Source organism: Peromyscus eremicus, chromosome 4 (assembly GCF_949786415.1).
Source record: "Peromyscus eremicus chromosome 4, PerEre_H2_v1, whole genome shotgun sequence".
NCBI classification, from domain to species: domain Eukaryota; kingdom Metazoa; phylum Chordata; class Mammalia; order Rodentia; family Cricetidae; genus Peromyscus; species Peromyscus eremicus.
Window position 1 is genome coordinate 106,317,495 of NC_081419.1, and position 18,059 is coordinate 106,335,553.

The 18,059-nt window shown below is 44.1% G+C and overlaps 1 protein-coding gene and 1 pseudogene across 1 annotated transcript; one reads left to right on the forward strand and one right to left on the reverse strand.

Annotated features, from left to right (window-relative positions):
- The first annotated feature begins 11,026 nt into the window (after positions 1-11,026).
- On the forward strand, positions 11,027-13,921 carry LOC131907869 (U6 snRNA-associated Sm-like protein LSm5). The gene is made up of 2 exons (XM_059258945.1): positions 11,027-11,293; positions 13,850-13,921. Exons 1-2 carry the CDS (start codon positions 11,027-11,029, stop codon positions 13,919-13,921), a joined length of 339 nt encoding a protein of 112 aa, XP_059114928.1.
- Positions 13,922-14,118: 197 nt separating this feature from the next.
- On the reverse strand, positions 14,119-15,292 carry LOC131908556 (voltage-dependent anion-selective channel protein 1-like; annotated as a pseudogene).
- Positions 15,293-18,059: the final 2,767 nt, after the last annotated feature.

The window sequence follows — 18,059 nt, forward strand, 5'->3', positions numbered from 1 at the left end:
CTGTCATGAAAACAAACAAAAAAACTCACAAAGCAATGGTAATAATTCTTTTTTCCCCCAGAGACAACTTACAGAATTGGTTCCCTTTCCATGTGGCTTGAACTGAGGTTGGCAGGCTTGGCGGCCAGCGCCTGGGCCCGAGGAGCCATCTCACCCATCAGGAACGATTGCTTCTTACTTTACTGTCAGACTCTTCCTCAGATAGTTTGAAGTCTGAGGTTAGTTAAAATTCTGGTTGATGTGATTGTAATGGTTATGATAGGACTGAGCACTGTTTGAAAGTTGGAGTATGGTGACTTTTTTTTAGATCTGTGAGACTAAGGAGGATCGTTGGTAGCTGTACCTCAAGGCAGCATCTCTTCAATTCCATGTCCCTGCTGAGGAAGGTCAGGATGATGGCTCCACATAGAGCAAACCCAATGGCTGTCTTCTGTAAAGTCACCTCGAGGCACTGGATAGGAACCTGCTGTGCTCCAGCCGCTTCATGGGTTGCGAAATGAAAACAAGAAATCACAGGGGAAATTAGAAAACACTTCAAGATGAAGGAAAATAATAATAAGAAGAAGCCAAGTGAACCTAAATTAAATGGAAAGAAGAGAGCAACAAATGTTAGAGAGGAAAATGGAGGCTAAAAACACTGAGAAGATTACTACGGCTGAAAATTTCATTCTCTGAAAAGGTCAACTATATTGATAAGCTTTTTATCTAGAACTGAGCAAGAAAAAAGCGAAGAAGACTATTAGTCCTTATTCTCTAAAAGATCGGGGAACTGACAGAAGGATTTAGTATATATGGGGTCTATCAGATTGGCTTGTGGTCCGTGCAGTTCAACAATGGCTGTCTCAGTCCATAAGGCTGGATGTCTCAGCAGCCCCAATGTGGTGCTGAAGGCCTGGAGGATTCCTGGAGAGCTGCTGGTCTTCAGTCTAGGAATGAAGAAGTTGGTTCTAATATTGGTCAAGGAATGTCATAGCAACAAGACAGATGAACTTGCCAGTGAGAGTGAAGTCAAGCAGACACATGCAAAATCCCACGCTCTTTGTCTGGGCGTCACCAGAGGGTGCCATCCGCATTTAGGGCGGGCCTTCCAGCTTTAAACATCTGATTAAGAATATCCTTCACAGATCTGGTTGGGTTTTAATTGATACCAGATTTAATCAAGTTGACAACCAAGTTTAGCCATTAGAAGTACTTAAACAGCCAAAGTCAGGATCGAGAAGACATCATTACCATTTTTACAGAAATAAAAAGGTTTATAAGAGACCACTGCATGTTAGCGAGTTCAGTAACAGATGAAGTAGACAAATTCAAGGAAAGACACACAAACTACCGGAACTTAACCCCAGGGGAAACAGAGTATCTGAACAGACTTGCAACAAATAAAGATTTAACTAGTAACTTGTAGCACCAATCTTAAAGGTACTTACTAATAAAATCAAACCTGGGGGCTGGAGAGATGGCTCAGAGGTTAAGAGCACTGGCTGCTCTTCCAGAGGTCATGAGTTCAATTCCCAGCAACCACATGGTGGCTCACAACCATCTGTAATGAGATTCTGGTATTCAGGTACATGCAAGCAAGCAGAACACTGTGTATAGATAATAAATAAATAAATAAATCTTTAAAAAAAATCAAACCCAAGGCCAGTTATTGGGGTGAATGCTGGAAGATAAGAGAAGCAGAACAAGCCACAGCTTCCTCACCTCACCAATTCCTCAGCTGATCTTGTTTCCTCAGTCTCTGAGTCCTCATCCAGAATGAATCTCAGCTGAACTGCTGCTAAAAGCCTAAAAGCTTAACCAGCCTAAAAAGCTTCTAGTTTCTGGTCTTCACACCTTATATACCTTTCTGCTTTCTGCCATCACTCCCTGGGATTAAAGGCTCACTTCCTGGGGTTAAAGGCATGAGTCACCATGCCGTGCTGTTTCCAGTGTGGCCTTGAACTCACAGAGATCCAGACGGATCTCTGCCTCTGGAATGCTAGGATTAAAGGTGTGAGTGCCACCATTTTCTAGCCTCTGTATCTAGTGGCGGTTCTGTTCTCTGACCCCAGATAAGTTTATTAGGGTGCACAATATTTTGGGGAACATAATACCACCACAGTAACTCTCCTTCCCATGTTGGAAAAGCCCTAGATTAATTCCTCAGTCAGTTCCTCAGAAGACAGAACTCATTCTGTGAGGCCATTATTGTGTTATTTTAAACCAGAAAAGTCAGTATGAGAAAAGAAAACTATAGGCCAATAACTCCTATGAAAATAGATATAATACCTAACCAAAGTACTAGCAACCAAATTGAGTTTGAGTACAAAAAGACTGTACAGCCATGCACTGCTTAACAGTGGAGACACTTCTGGGAAATTCATTGTTAGATGATTTTAATCATTGTGTGAACATCACAGAGTGTACTCAAACTATCATGGCAACAATATAAGTTGGTAATATAGTCTATGGAACCACTATCATATGTATAGTCTATGTTGACTAAAAATGTTGTTATGACATGAGTGACTGTGTAGTCAGGTGGGATTTATCCACTGAATGTAAGGTTGGTTTAGCAACTGATAGTCAATTAACACAATAAACTACATGATTATCCTAATAAATGTAGAGAAAACATTTGACCAAATATAAACCCTTTCGTGATAAAAACCAATCAGTGAGGAAGAGAAGGGAGACTTCTTCAGACTGATAAAAGCCAACATCAACCCACTGCTCTCCGAGATTAGGAACAAGATTGGAATGCCTGCTCTCATCACTCTATTCCACATTATGCTGAAGATCTTAACCATCAACACAATAAAGAGAAAGAAAAGGCACCCAGATTGACTATCTCAATTTGTGATGAGACGAGCCTGTAACATAAAGAAACAGAGGCGTTCACTGAAATTCCAGCAAAACTGAAAGTTCTGTAAGATATTAAGATTTTAGATCAGTGTATAAAAGTTGCTTAGCATATTCAAGGTCCAGGGTTCAAAACAACAGCAGAACCCAATTGTGTGTGTGTGTGTGTGTGTGTGTGTGTGTGTGTGCGTGTGTGTGTGTAAACTGGGTTTCTCTGTATAGCTGTGACTATTCTGGACGCAATTGTATTTTTGTGTACCAGAAATGAACTGTCAGAAAAGTTTTTTTTTTAAGCCCTATTCGCAACAGCATAAAATATTTAGGAACAAACTTATTCAAGAGGGTAAGAGACTTGTACACTGAAAACTACAAATATTGATGAAACTACAGAAGATGTAAATAGATAGGAAGACATCCCATATTCATGGATTAGAAGACAATCCTGTTTAGATGTCTGCACTATCTAAAGTTTTTTGCAGAGTCAATGCAATCCCTAGCAAATTCTCGGTAGCATTTTTAACAGAAAGATTTTAAAAACTAAAATAGTGTCTATAGGATATAGATAAGCTGACTGGAAAATAAAATAGAGTCTTTATAGCTCTGCCTGGTGAGGAGACCTGGGAAAGAACTTGACAGTACCCACCTTGGACTGCTATGTGGGACTCAGCCATCAGGTGCTCTCTCCCTACTGTTTGGCCAGCCTCAGTGACAAAGGCTCTGCTATAATGTCAGCTAGGAGCTCTGAGCACAATCCTGAGGGAGGAGATCGTATAACTTCTAGGCAGGGATATGGGAGTTCACTAGCAGAGATTGACAGGCAGATGTGAACTCTTACCAAGTTCAGGAAGCATGTTAGAATCAGGGCCAAGTGAGAAGACCCTCTGGGAAGCACTTCTGTTCTTGGGTATATTCGTCAGTGATTGTGGAAAAAGAGCACACATTCCCTTCTCTCATCTCTGTCTCTTGCAAGGATTACTAGGCTGGCCTCAAGCATATTCCTCTAAAGTAGGAGTTTTCAACCTGTGGGTCATGAGCCTTTGGTGGGGGCAGGTGGGGTGGGGTGATCGAATGATCCTTCCAAAGGGGTCACCTAAGACCATCAGAAAACACAGATATTTACATTACAATTCATAACAGTAGCAAAACTGGTTATGAAGTTGCAATGAAAATAATTTTATGGTTGGAGTCACCACAACATGAGGAACTGTATTAAAGGATCGCAGCATTAGGAAGGTTCTAAACTGTACCCACAGCCTTTGTAACTTTATTCTTAAATTCTCCATTGGTAACAGAAGTCAGCTGTAAGAACAAACTCTTATCTCTGGAGCAAGCTCCAAGGGATTTTTTTTTTTTTTAATAGAAAACCAAGTGCTTGCAAAAATCACCGAACAAACCAGAGAACAGCCTGGCAGTTGAACTCTGTGTCCACTTTGCAAAGGGACACTGTAAAATTGGCAGCCAAGAGAGTGTCTGTTTCCCATAAGCAGGGAATTTTTGTCCAGATAGTTAGCTGTGGGACAAATACCCCTGCTGAGATGAGCAGCTCTTTGCTGCAATGGTGCATGCCACCTGGAGGGCTAGTCCTGCACCTTAATCCAAACCAAGTTAGGGCTCAGCACTGGGATATCGCTGATATAGAGAACCAGTCTCTCCAGAGGTGTGTTGACTAGTAGAAACAGGTGATTCAGAAGCAGGATTTATCATGAATAAAGATTCCATGCATCATAGACTAGGAAAAGCAGTCTTCAAATTCCCTTTGCAGAGAAGGGTGGAAGCAGCCATTGCCAGGCAGGAGATATTGTAGCCCTCTAGAGTGGATACTAGTGGTGGCTTGGAGCAGGCTGGTTCAGCTACAGAGAGGCAAAGATTCTACATATACATATTTTAGATGTAGAGCCCACGGAACTTATCAAAGAATTGGATGAGGGTGAAGTAAAGAGGAATCAAGAACCAGTGTTAGTGGGGTGTGGTGGCACATGCCTCCAATCCTAACACCCAGGAGGCAGAGGCAACAGGACTATCTTGTTGTGGGAATTTTGATCACACTGTGACACTCCAAGACTGTTAAATAGAATCAGGAGACTGAGCTGGTGACTAGCTAACTGGAACTGGACATAGAGAAGCCAGAAATTTGGATCGAGAAGACGCACAGGGAGGAAAGGGCAGGGATTTCAGTTTGGCGATTCCTTTTGGTTTGGGGACGAGTGAAGAGACATGTCTCTTTTTTTTCTTTTTACTTTCATTTTTCTTTATTAAGAAAATTTCTGCTCACTCCACATACTATCCACAGATCCCCCCTCCTCCCTTCTCCCACCCCCCAGCCCTCTTTCTCAAGCCACCCCGCATCCCCACATCCCCCAAATCGAGGTCTCCCATGGGAAGTCAGCAGAGCCCAGCTCACTGAGCCTAGGCAGGTCCAAGCCCCTTCCCACTGCACCAAGGCTGTGCAAGGTGTCACACCACAGGGTCTCCAGCCAAAAAGAGGTCAGCTGGTTGCTTCTTGGCTTCTCTGATCCAGCAGGTTTCATCCCCATATCTGATTCTGAGTGTTTGTTGGCAAATAGAACATCAGAGACTTACTTTAAACCTGCATATGGTGGCTGAGGCAGAGCTGGTGCTGTGGGGCTGGAAGGGCCTGAGTGGCTGATGGGGCGTTGACTGAGGGGCTGTGGGGCTGTGGGGCTGCAGACAATAACTAACATAGCAGCAGATTCACGTGCAGCCGCTAAGCTGACAGAAAAACATGACTGCCTCAAATCCGAGATCAGCCTGGTCTTCATTGCAAGTTCCAGGCCAGCTGGGCTACAGACATTTCATGAAAACCAAGCAAATAAACAGAAAACTCAAGTCAGAAAACAGGTTGTTTCCTGGCCCCTGACAGGTGGACAGGGTACCAGTATTTCCTCACAAGGGTCTTGCACTTCATTTAGGGCTGTTCTGGAGGTAGGGACAGTCCAGGAGCATGGGAGCTACAGCAGCTGGATGAAGGTGGAGAGGATGTTGCAGGGGGAGGATGCTTGCTTCTCCCTTTTCTCTATGCCCACTCTGGAGATCTGAGCTCCTTCCAGCAGAGGCTTGTTCATCTGGGGTTGAGAGTGTTGGCTGGGGTTGATGGCTGTGTTATGTTCTTCTGTAACCCGTTTTGACATTGTCTTTTCTGATATTTGGTGAGTGTGAGCGTAATTAGGTTGGCAGAAGTAATAAGTTTTACTCTGCTCACTGAATGGAGTTTGCATATTTTAGATTCCTCTGTGAAAATCACTTCTTGTCTACACTGGAGGCTGAAGAATGAAAGTCAAGATCTATAGGCAAACAAACAAAATAAACAACAATAATAAAAAGATCGAAAGGCAGAATCAACTCACCTCACGTAGTGAGCACTGACTTACCTGATAAGGCTGAGAGTGCATGTGTGTGTGTGCAGGAATGCCTGCGAGGAGACCACACAGGGAGTGGGGAGACAGTGGGGGGTCAGCTGCAGCAGTCTGTGAGGCTGTAGGGATCCCTCAGAGTTGCCACCACCAGGAGTGAGGCCCCTCCTCCAATCCGCTTCTGTTCTTGGCTGAAGAGAACTTGTGGGGACATCGACTCTCCTGGCATACCCTACCCACTGCACTTACCGCTGAGAGTATCCACCAGGCCAGAGGTGGTTTGGGGGCACTTAGTCACAAGGGCTCACAGCTGGAAGCCAGTGCAGGCACAGGAATGGTTAGCTCTAAGGGGGTTGGCCATGCCGTTGGCTGTTCCTCTGGCAGCTTTCTGGCATGAAGGAGGCTGTCAGATTGGGGCAATGCCCACAGAGCATGCAGACTGGGATACCAGGGTTGGCACAGTGGATGACGTTGTTGCCTGTGGCATTTTCATGACTTGAGATCCTTATAACTTATGAACAGTAGAAGAATTTCCATAATGGACAAGGAGTGGCAGGGTTGTTGCAGGAATGCATGTCTAAGGTATCTGGATAATTGACTGGCTTTAGCTGAAGGGTGCCTGGCTCATGCGGACTCAGACTGGAGTGCTGTGGTGCAGATCCTGGGTTACACAGGGTGCCTGGGGCGGTGATGTGGGTGTGAGAACGCAATCCAATCCATTTGCTAAGCCTTTCTTCCAGCAGGAAGCCAAGTCTGCAGGGTGTGCTAACGGAATTGCACAGGTTGTTACATGTTAAATGGACATGCTGAAAAGGAAGCCTGGATTTAGAAAAAAATGATTTATAGCCACAATATGTCCTTTTGTTGGACGTATTAAAGGCACTGCATTAATGTTTGGAGTCACAATTATTTCTAGAAGCTGCCACATGGCTCCCAAATACACATTGGTCTTTTTGAGGACACTTAACTATTAACCCCAAAAAGACTACGTGGAAAACCACAGCGGTCATTTTTGCTTAAACAAATTTACAGAAATCATCACTTTAACACATTTACAAGAAGAAAGTGCTAGAAAACATCACTTCTGTGTCACAAAAAGGGCAGAAGGGCACTGAGAAATAGAGAAAACCACACTATAAACCAGCATCGGAAGGTGAGCAGGAGCGAGGCAACACTGACTTCAGAAGCAAACAAGGACACCAGTTCTCATCTCCACCTGGTTACCTCAGCCTAACTCAAAATGCACTCAGCTGATTGTACTCTAGTCACTTAAAGTCCACCCCTGGGATGCAGGTAGGTCATCAAGGAGTGGCATCAGAGCTTGACCATCATATGCCAAAGAATACTGTTGTCTCAGCTGCTGTACTATTGCCACAAAGAAACACCACGAGAACTCATAAAGGAAACAGTTAACTTAGGCAAACAAAAGTACAGTCAGGGAATGCACCTGGTATCATGCTTTATCATCACTCGTCATGTGAAAAGAGCCAAGAATATTCCTTCCTGGTCTTCTTTTTTTGGCCTTTCCACAGAGATGGTGTGGACATGCCAGGGCATTCCCCTCATGTCCTTACTTTCAAGTGCATTTATTTATCATCATAGTTTCTGCAATTCTTTCTAGAAGGCTACCTTGCGGGGAGAACATTCTACACTCTGTCCCATCCATAGTTCACAGTAAGTTCACAGCTTTCTCACACAGGCTCCCACATGAACCTATGGATGCCTGTGGTGGTTTGAATGAGAATGAGCCCCATCAGTTCATATATTTGAATGCTTAATCACCAGGAAGTAGAACTGTTTGGGAAGGATTAGGAGGTGTGGCCTTGTTGGAGGAGGTGGGCCACTGGCAGTGTGGACTTTGAAGTTTCAAAAGTCCATGTCAGTCTCAGTACCACTCTCTCTGCCCACTGCCATCAGATCAGGATGTAGGTCTCAGCTACTTCTTCAGCACTGTGCCTGCCTGTCATCGTGCTCCCCACCATGATGATAATGGACTAACTCTTTGAAGCTGTAAGCAAGTCCCCTCCCCCAATTAAATGTTTTCTTCTATATGTTGGCTTGGTCATGATGTCTCTTCACAACAAAAGAACAGTAACTAAGTCAGGGCCATTCTCATTCAAACCACCACAAAGGCCTTCTAGGAAAAGTGCTCACAAGAGACTGTAGAGCAGAATGCACAGTCATCCCATTTCTTTATTTGAGAGGTTGCTGAGGATGGAACCCAGGACCTTGCATCTGCTAGGCAAGTGTTCAACCATTGACCTACACATACAGCCTGACAACAAATTATATAGACAGATGTAAATGATAAATGAAATAGTGAGTAGCTCTTATATTCATGTTCACATTACATATATATGTAATTCATCTAAAATCACATATGTGCACATATGGGGGGAGTAGACACGACTATATTCATAATAGGTTGGGAATGATGTGGAATTTGTGGGAGACACTATTTGTGTTTCCACACTGTTTTACTTTAGTCATGATGGTTTTTGCTTTGGTTTGTTTAGAGACAAAGTCTCAAAGGTGGTCTAGAATTAGCTTTATATTCCCAGGGCAGCTTTGGACACACTGTCCTCCTTATTCCCATTCCCAAACACTGGAATTGAAGGTGTGTGCTGCCGTGTTCCACCAACTACATCCTTTATGAACAGAGAAGTAGATCAAGAAAATCAACAAGGTCTTTCTTCTGATTTTCCTCTATACTGATACAGGTGGCTGGAAGCAAAACTCCTCCCTCTCCCAGCTGCCTTTTCTTCCATCTCAGAAGTGGCTCAGTGGCTCCATGATGCCTACCCATGCCCTTCACTTCAGCTGCGCTGATGCTAAAGGGTAGATCCCTGTTGAGTCAGTAGGCCTGATCCTCAGGTCCTTGCCTGATCCTCGACCCCTCTGAAAAGCTTCAGTGTGCCCTTAAGATGCCATTAGCCCCACCCCGATGTTTTGGGAGAAGATCTTGTTCCTTGTCCTGCATCTCAGGGAATTATTCTTAGTTCAGTTAACCAAGCCCGCTCCCCATCTAATGGTCCCACAAGTATTCACACCTTCCGTACCAAAGAGCAAGTCATTGCCAACTGTTTAGGAGAGAATGACAAAACCAAAGCAATTTATCTTCTCTCTGCAGTACAGCAGAGATCAGTAGCGATTTGTGGAGTCCCATCATACTCCAACTACCAACCAGTGTCAGGGTAAAATGCTATTATGAAGCATTTTCCCAGCAAGATGCTCCCGTATCTCCCAACACCATTACCGAGTGAACATGTTCTAGAAACAGAAGACAACAAGCATGCTTAGTTTAATAGTTTTCTCCCCCACTGTTATTTAAATCACCTTTAATAAGGGGGCTCTGAGATGTATAATTCATAGCAAAGTAAAGCCTGCTTCCAGTTGCATAAGCTATCCTGAGACGGGCATGGGAAATACACTAATGAGATGTCTGAGTGTTAGCAGTGATTCCAGCAAACATGCACCAGGGCAAATTGTACTAATAGCCTCTGGGCATTGGCGGGCAGAGTTTCCTAGCAAGATTATAAAGAGAGACTTCCAGCCCAATGAAGCATTTTAATTTAAAAAAATTACATTAGTCTATTTTGTATATGTCTATGTGTATGAGTATGCATACATCCCTGTGTGTGTGTGTGTGTGTGTGTGTGTGTGTGTGTGTGTGTGTGTGTGTAAGTCAGACGATAACTTGTAGGGGACTATCCCCTAACAGCAGCCAGACCAGCATGTCGTCAGGAACGAAGCAGAATCCGATGGCAGAGCCAGATGTCAGAATGGGGTCTTCAGCCAGCCTTGTCCCCATTGACAGTCATGTGACATAGCCATGACCCTTTACATGTGTCATTTATTGATTCTACAGCACTTCACATTCACTGTCTCAGAGATACACAGAATGTAAGTGCTGCAGGGGCCTCAGTCATTTCTCCAACAGGTCCTGTGTGGGACTGAACTGAGTTCTGCTTGACTTTCTACTGCTGTGACAAAGGCTGTGACCAAAACAGCTTGTAAGGAAAGGGCTTATTTGGTGTTTAGTTACTGTTCTATTGCTGTGACAAAAAAAAAAAAAAATGACCAAGGTAAATTATAAAATGAAGCATTTAATTGGGGGCTTGCTTACATTTTTAGAGGGTTAGTCCATGACTATCATGGTGGGAAGCATGGCAGGGGGCAGGCAGATATGGTGCTGGAGCAGTAGCTGAGAGCTCCCATCTGATACACAAGTCAAAAGCAGAGAGAAAGAGAGAGAGTGAGCCTTTAGAAACTTCAAAGTCCACGCCTAGTGACACATCTCCTTCAACAAGACACCTCTAATCCTCCCTAAACAGTCTACCAACTAGGATCCAAACAACACCCGATCCTATGAGAGCCATTCTCATCCCAACCAGCACATACGGCTTGTGTCTTGATCACAGTCAATATTGAGGGAAGTCAGGACAGGACCTCAAGCAGGAGCAGAGGCAGGAACCACAGAGGAGAGCTGCTTACTGGCTTGCTCCATGGCTTTCTCAGCCTGCTTCTTAAACTATCTAGGCCCACCTGCCCAGGGGTAACACTGCCCATAGTGGGCGGGGCCCTCCCACATCAATCAGTGAAGAAAAAGCCCCAGAGACTTGCCAACAGGCCATCTGATGGAGGCCATTCTTAACTGAGGGTTTTCTCTTGCCAGGTGACTCTAGACTGTGTCAAGTTGACTGCAACAACAACAACAACAACACCTAACTGACACAAATGGTGTTCCCCCCAAACTGTGTTCAAGTCCTAATATTGGAACTTAAGAATGTGGCTTTAAGCCTTCTGGCGTGGCCATGGCGGCTAACTTGACCACGAACCCGTCCCAGCTCCTGCCACTAGAGCTCGTGGACAAGTGTATAGGATCCAGAATTCACATTGTGATGAAGAGTGATAAAGCAATTGTTGGTACACTTCCAGGATTCGATGACTTTGTCAATATGGTGTTGGAAGACGTCACTGAGTTTGAAATTACACCAGAAGGAAGAAGGATTACAAAATTAGATCAGGTTTTACTAAACGGAAATAATATAACAATGCTGGTTCCTGGAGAAGGGCCTGAAGTACAAATGGATTTTCTTATGCTAGATTCTGTCTTTTTCTTAAACCTTTCATGTCTATATTCTATAAAAATGAAGTTTCCGTTAAAAGGAAATACTTTGAATATATACACCATTTTTCTAAGCTAATCATGGTTCTTTTGAGAAAGAAAGAGGTTTGTTTTGTTTTTTAAAAGACTGAAAAAATAAAGATGTTTTTGGTTAAAAAAAAATGTGGCTTTAAGCCGGGTGGTGGTGGCGCACGCCTTTAATCCCAACACTTGGGAGGCAGAGGCAGGCGGATCTCTGTGAGTTCGAGGCCAGCCTGGTCTACAGAGCGAGATCCAGGAAAGGCACAAAGCTACACAGAGAAACCCTGTCTCAAAAAAACCAAAAAAAAAAAAAAAAAAAAGAATGTGGCTTTATGGGGCTGGAGAGATGGCTCAGTGGTTAAGAGCACTGACTGCTCTTCCAGAAGACCCAGGGTTCAATTCCCAGCACCCACATGGCAGCTCACAACTGTCTGTAATTCCAGTTCCAGGGGACCCAACACCCATGGCAAAACACCAATGCACATTAAAAAAGAAGAAGAAGAAGAAGAAGAAGAAGAAGAAGAAGAAGGAGAAGAAGAAGAAGAAGAAGAAGAAGAAGAAGAAGAAGAAGAAGAAGAAGAAGAAGAAGAAAAAGAAGAAGAAGATGGCTTTATTGAGAACAGGATAATTGCATATATAGTTAAATAGGATGATGTCTTACTGGAATATGGGACCAGTAATCTGATATGGTGAGCGTCCTTATTGGAAGAGGAAAGAGAGGAAGAACAGAGAACAGTGTGAGGCATCTGTAACCAAGGAATAGAAAGGTTGTCTGTAAAGATGGGAAGCTAGGAGAAGCAGAATACATTCTCCTGAAGCTTTCAGAGAGTGTGTGGCCTGTTGAACCTCACTTTCAGACTTGTAGCTCCAAACTAGGAATGTTATCTTGTCATTCGAAGCCATCAGTTGATGGTCCATTGTTACATCAGTCCTGTGGAATGGATATAAGCCCCTCTTACATGTCTACCTTTTTGGATTAGTCTAACCTTAAGGTAATGCATGCCTGCATTTCACTTTTACTTAGAGGAGGAAACACACAGTCTGCCCTCAATTCTGTGAGCACAAAATCTGTGTGTCTCCATTTGGACTTTCTGTCACATGCTTGGTTTAGAACGACAGACAAGCATGAGAGGGTTCTGAATCACAAAGGGCTCTACTGCCAAGGGTTGTATAACCCTTAGCCCAGGTCGTGACAGCCCAGGAGAACTCAATAAGACAGGCTCTTGGAGGAACTCCAGCCTACCAGGCCTTGCTGTGTAGACATCTCTGCGCAGTGGTGTGGTTGGCCCCCACAACCACGCCCCCCACCCCACCCCCGCTCTTTGTTTTTATTTTTTATTGCTTTCTTATTTTCTTCCTGCCCAGGACAGTCCCTGAGTACTAAATTCTTTGTTTTATTTAGTGGTTATTTCTATGCTGCTTCAGCCATTTCTGCTACAGAAAGAGACCAGGGGCCCAGGCCCGGCCTCTCCACAATTCACATCCTCCTCACCACAATGGCAGCATCACTACATTTGGGTCCCATGGTTGCATTAGAACCTTCGTCCTTCCTCTGGTTCACAGCCTACACCAATTATCTCACTGAAAGCCATTTCCAGAGGCAAACACAGAACTGCACACGACTTTCTCTGTGGACTCAGGTGAGTCAATACAATATTATCACCCCTCTTTTATTGTTCTGTTTTTCTTGAGATAGACTTTCAGTGTGCAGCCCCAGCTACCCTGGAACTCACTATGTAGACAAGACTGACCTCAAACTCACAGAGATCTTCCCACTTCTGCTCTGGAGTACTTGGATTCAAAGTGCGCACCCCATACATGGCTACAATCATTAGTTCTTCAAAGCATATTCACCCAAGGCAACATTCAAAGCTAATGAGAATGGACATAAATTCATTGTTTGGAGATTTTCTTTTCTTTTTTGAGGTTTCAATATTTTATTCAAATTTTATTTTAAGTGATGTTAATTACAGCATTTGAAGGGGAGGAGCTAACTCCACACAAAATGGAAGACCCTATAATGTACCCATTAAACTGCTAAAAAATAGAATGGTGAGTCTCTAACAGAGGTCATTTAGATCCCCAGTGTTGTCATGGTGTGACCACAGTCACCTGCCCAGCTCAGAGCTGGAGATCCCGGAAGCTGCTTCTACTCGGGTGCAATGGTATATATATATATAAAAAAAAGGAATTAAAAAAAGAAGAAGAAGAAAGAAAGAAAAGAAAACCACACTACAGCACAAGGAAGAATTAAATCCCGAATGACTGGCTCCATCATGCCCACCCTCTCCATCCTAAAATGGCACAAAAGAAATAGCTAACCACACCCCGAAGACTACTCTTGGTGTAAAACAGGTAACTGATGGACTAGGAGGGGAGATCTGTCTAAAAAGGTCCCTTTCACACAGGTGTGTGCCTCCTTCACAGCAGTGAGGATCGGGACACCAATGCTCAGGAAGTCATAATTTCATCTGTGGTCTCGATACAGATTGACAAAGAGCCCGCACATTCCCAGCTTCCACCTGAGGCCTGGCATCCTCAACCACACATCTACAGCTAAAAGGACCCTTTCAGGAACAGAGTTTCTACTGTACCTCTGAAATGGTAAACACTTTAAAGCCGAGTCATCCTTAGCCTGGAGTTCTAACGTGGTGTTTATCAATTCTTGCATCCCCAACATACATTGAAAGGTACACCAAATTCTGAAGGTAGCTATGCTGCAAAATAGTTTAAAATGAATGATTGTATAATATTCATTTATGCTTGAAATTCCAGTCTTAGACCAAGCTTGTGGCCACCCACACTAATGTCCTTGCCATCCAGCAGAGCTGAAAGCATCGGTTTGATACCTGGCTTTGGTGTCTGGGTGTATCCTAAGCCAATCAGGCTAGAGTTGTTCACTTTGCATCAGGGTCAACAGATACCTGGCTGCTATTCCAAAGTGAGTGTTACTGTTTCCTGCTGTCCAGGTGAGATTGACAGGACTCTCTAACTTCGTATTCACCTTCTGGTAAATGGAGCCACCAAATTCTGTCCCGTTGTTCACATTAGTATGAAGCTGAAATTCGTCCCTCTTGTAGCCAACTGTGAAGTTGTTCTGGGTCACTCAGGACTTCAAGGTCTCAAAATTCATCTGGTACCCAGCCAGCCAGCCCTCATAGCCAAGGGGCCCAGACTGAGGGTCCAGCGATGTGAAAGTCCACATCACAGTCCAAGTTAATATGCTGTAGCTAGAGTTTTCCTGGTTCTGCCTGGCCCACGGTCAGGACAAATCTCTCTCACCTGCCAGTCCCGCAGCCACTCAGACCCAACCAAGTAAACACACAGAGACTTATATTGCTCATAAACTGTATGGCTGTGGCAGGCTTCTTGCTATCTAGTTTTTAATCTTAAATTAACCCATTTCTATTAATCTATAAGTTGCCACATGGTTCATGACTTACCGGTATCTTAACATCTGCTTCTCATCATGGTGGCTGGCAGCATCTCTCTGCCTCAGCCTTCCACTTCCTAGAATTCTCTTCTCTCCTTTTCCTGCCTATACTTCCTGCCTGACTACTGGCCAATTAGCACTTTATTTATCACTCAATCATCCACAGCAAATATGCTCCCTCTTGTACTCTGTCTTGACTTTAGCATTTTCACCCCCAGTGTTAGGGGAGAAGAATGAATCAATGGTCAGCTTCAGTTCACACACAAGCTGGTGATCTCGGTGCCCAGGGTGTTGTCTGTGTTCACTTTCTGCAAAGGTCAGCCTGTGCTCTGTACTTGGTTTCCAGGCTGCTATTCACTTTGGTGGTCTCTGTGCTGGCTGAACCTGAGCTGGTAAATTCCAGTCCAATCTTGGACTTTGTTTTCAAATCAAGTTTTATTAAGAAAAAACCATAGCCCTTGTTGACGACATCCCTGGCAGACTTGGCAAGATCAGCATATGTGGGAGGCAGAGCCACGCTCTCGGAGAAAGGGAACGGCGGGAGCAGAGGCAGCTATGGCGGGGGCTGTGGCTCGGAGCCTCGAAGTGTTTTTTTTTTTCTTTTTTAGTGATTGTGGTTTTAAAAACAGAATTCTTCCAGGTCTTTGTAAGAACACAATAACAAATCTTCCTGATGACCCATGTTTTGCTTCTCCATTCTTCCAATGATGACACTTAGTTATGAATCTGCATTTGAGTCTTTCAGTGAGAGCCTAGGTAGATTTCTTCCTAAGCAACTAGCACAAAGTGTTATTTTCTTCCTGGAAGTCTAGAGGAATTATTCATTCAAAAAGTGCAACATATGGTTCTATGTTCACCAACGAACCGTGTAAACATGTTCACCAATGAACCGTGTAAACGTGTTCACCAATGAACCGTGTAAACGTTGACATCACGAATTATTAGAAATTTCCTAAAATACGAGTTAGCTAGAAATATGGTGTGTAATACTGAAGTTCTGACTGAATGCACAACTGTAGTAACAAGTAGAAAGAAAGTTGTATATAAAGGCAGAATTCTAGCCCACACCCAGATGCACCAGCTCTGGGTGATGACTGAGGACATCATTGCTCAAAGGCTGTGTGGTGCAGTTTACAAATGAGTTTCTGCACAGTCAGATAGAAGGCCGTTTTTCATTAGCATAATCCCTTACTGGGGAGCCAGAGGCTGTGCGGGTTAAGAACACAATGTAGTGTGGGGCAGACAGGCAAAGGCAGAGGGAAAGAGCTAGCGACTTCTTGCTACTGTGGCTGGGGAGAGGCTGGACTGTCATCCACAGGCCTCCTCTGATTAGCTGCTGGTTGTGGGGCTGGAGAGTGATGGGCAGCCCGTGGGACGGGCTTTAGACCAGTGATCTTAGAAGAGATGCTCGTGCTGACACAGCCCAGGCGAGGACACAATAGAGAGTACCTGATGTTAGTTCATTTCTATTTGAAACCTTGCTACTATTGGCTGGTTCAACAGACACTGATGTCCTGGCTGGACTGTAGGCGGTAGGGGTTCCTGGCCTATGCATGAGGCCCTAAGGAAAGAGAGTGCGCTTCCAACATGGAGGGACTGTTGGTGGCCTCCTCTCTGTGGTGTCTGTGTACCTCCAAATAGATTCACTGATTACACACTCCCAGAGAGCAAACGACTTTTGAAAGGTCACAGTGAAGAAGTCCCAGATAGTTATGTGACAAGTCAAGAAGACCAGAAGCAAGCTGAAGAGATGGTTCAATGGTTAAGAGAAATTGCTGCTCTTGCAGAGAATCTGGGTTTGATTTTCGGCACCCACATGGAAGCTGGCAACCATTTGTAACTCCACTCCCAAGGACCTGAAGTTCTCCTCTCACCTCTGGGACCAGGCACGCATGTGGTGCACAGACATAAATTCAAGTAAAAGCACTCATACACATAAAATACTAATAAAATAATTTTAAAAGAGAAGAGTAGAAGAAAATGGAAGGCTAATAGTCTCCATTTCCAGTAATTATAAATTATAAAGCATAGAATAATGAGAATCCAATCATATTTGTCCAGGAACTAGTTTTTAAAAGTCAAAATTAAGCCAAGTATGATGGCAGAGAGATTATGAGTTCAAAGCTAGTCTAGGCTACATAGGAAGGCCCTGTCTCAAAACAAAACAAAACAAACAAACAAACAAACAAAACAAAACAACCCAAAGCCCGAGGAAAGGTTCCAGGGGACAAAGATTCATACTTTCTCATCGGTTTCATTTCACAAAATTTCCTTTGTGTACTGCTGAGAATCGAGTGCCTTGTACATTCTAGCAAATGTTCTACAGCAGAGCTATGCCTCTACCCTCATGGTTCTGTTTTAAAAGCCATTTCAAGCATGATTTAGACTTTTACAAAATTTTACAATCCATCCATAATCCTTCTCAGGCTTTCTTAAGAGAAAATGGTAGAAACCTGTATACGACCATGCTAATGGTTTCTCATTCCGATGGAGTAAACATACTTAAAAGTGTATCAGGAAACAAAATTAAAAAGCTGTCCTTGGGAATCTTTGGCTTTGATTTGGTGGTGAGGGGAGCAGAGGATTCGGGATGAGAACACTGAGTATTGTACACAAATTCATTTACATGGTTTCATAGGCCAGATGTGGGGCAGAGGTCAGGCATGGTGAGAAGTGGGCCTTGCTTTGTGTGAACATGGAATAATGATGAGCTGGAGGCCCTTTGAGTGCAGTGGAGTTCTCTGATTATCCTGTGGCAAAGTTCTCCAGGGTTCTCCTAACTCAAGGGTGAGTGACGTAGTTTGCATTTACAACGAAATAAACCATGCAATCTGGAGACATTTTCTGGGAAGCAACTCCAAGGCTCCCAGTGGCTCTGACCTGTGACGAGGGTTCTTATTGGTCTAGGCGAACAAGCAGGGACAAGTCAGCAAGGCTCATTTTCAGTTGCTTTTTTCTCTCCCAGGGCCTTCAGCATGCTAGACAAGTCCTCATCCTCCTTCTCTTCTTCCTCCTTCTCCTTCTCTTCCTCCTCCTCCCTTTCCTCCTCCTCTCTTCCCTCCTCCTCCTCCTCCTCCTCCTTCTTCTCCTCCTCCTCTTCCTTCTTCTCCTCCTTCTTGTCTTCTTTTTTGAGACAGGGTTTCTCTGTGTACCCCGGCTCTCCTGGTACTCATTCTGTAGACCAGGCTGGCTTCGATCTCATAGAGATCCACTTGCCTCTGGGATTAAAGACACATGCCATCACCTCTAGGTTGAGTGCCCTGCT

Coding starts and splice junctions, on each gene's coding strand:
- LOC131907869 (XM_059258945.1), top strand. CDS start 11,027: ATGGCGGCTAACTTGACCACGAACCCGTCCCAGCTCCTGCCACTAGAG. Junction 11,294..13,849: donor TTCCTGGAGAAGGGCCTGAA/GTACAAATGGAT, acceptor GTCTCGATACAG/ATTGACAAAGAGCCCGCACA.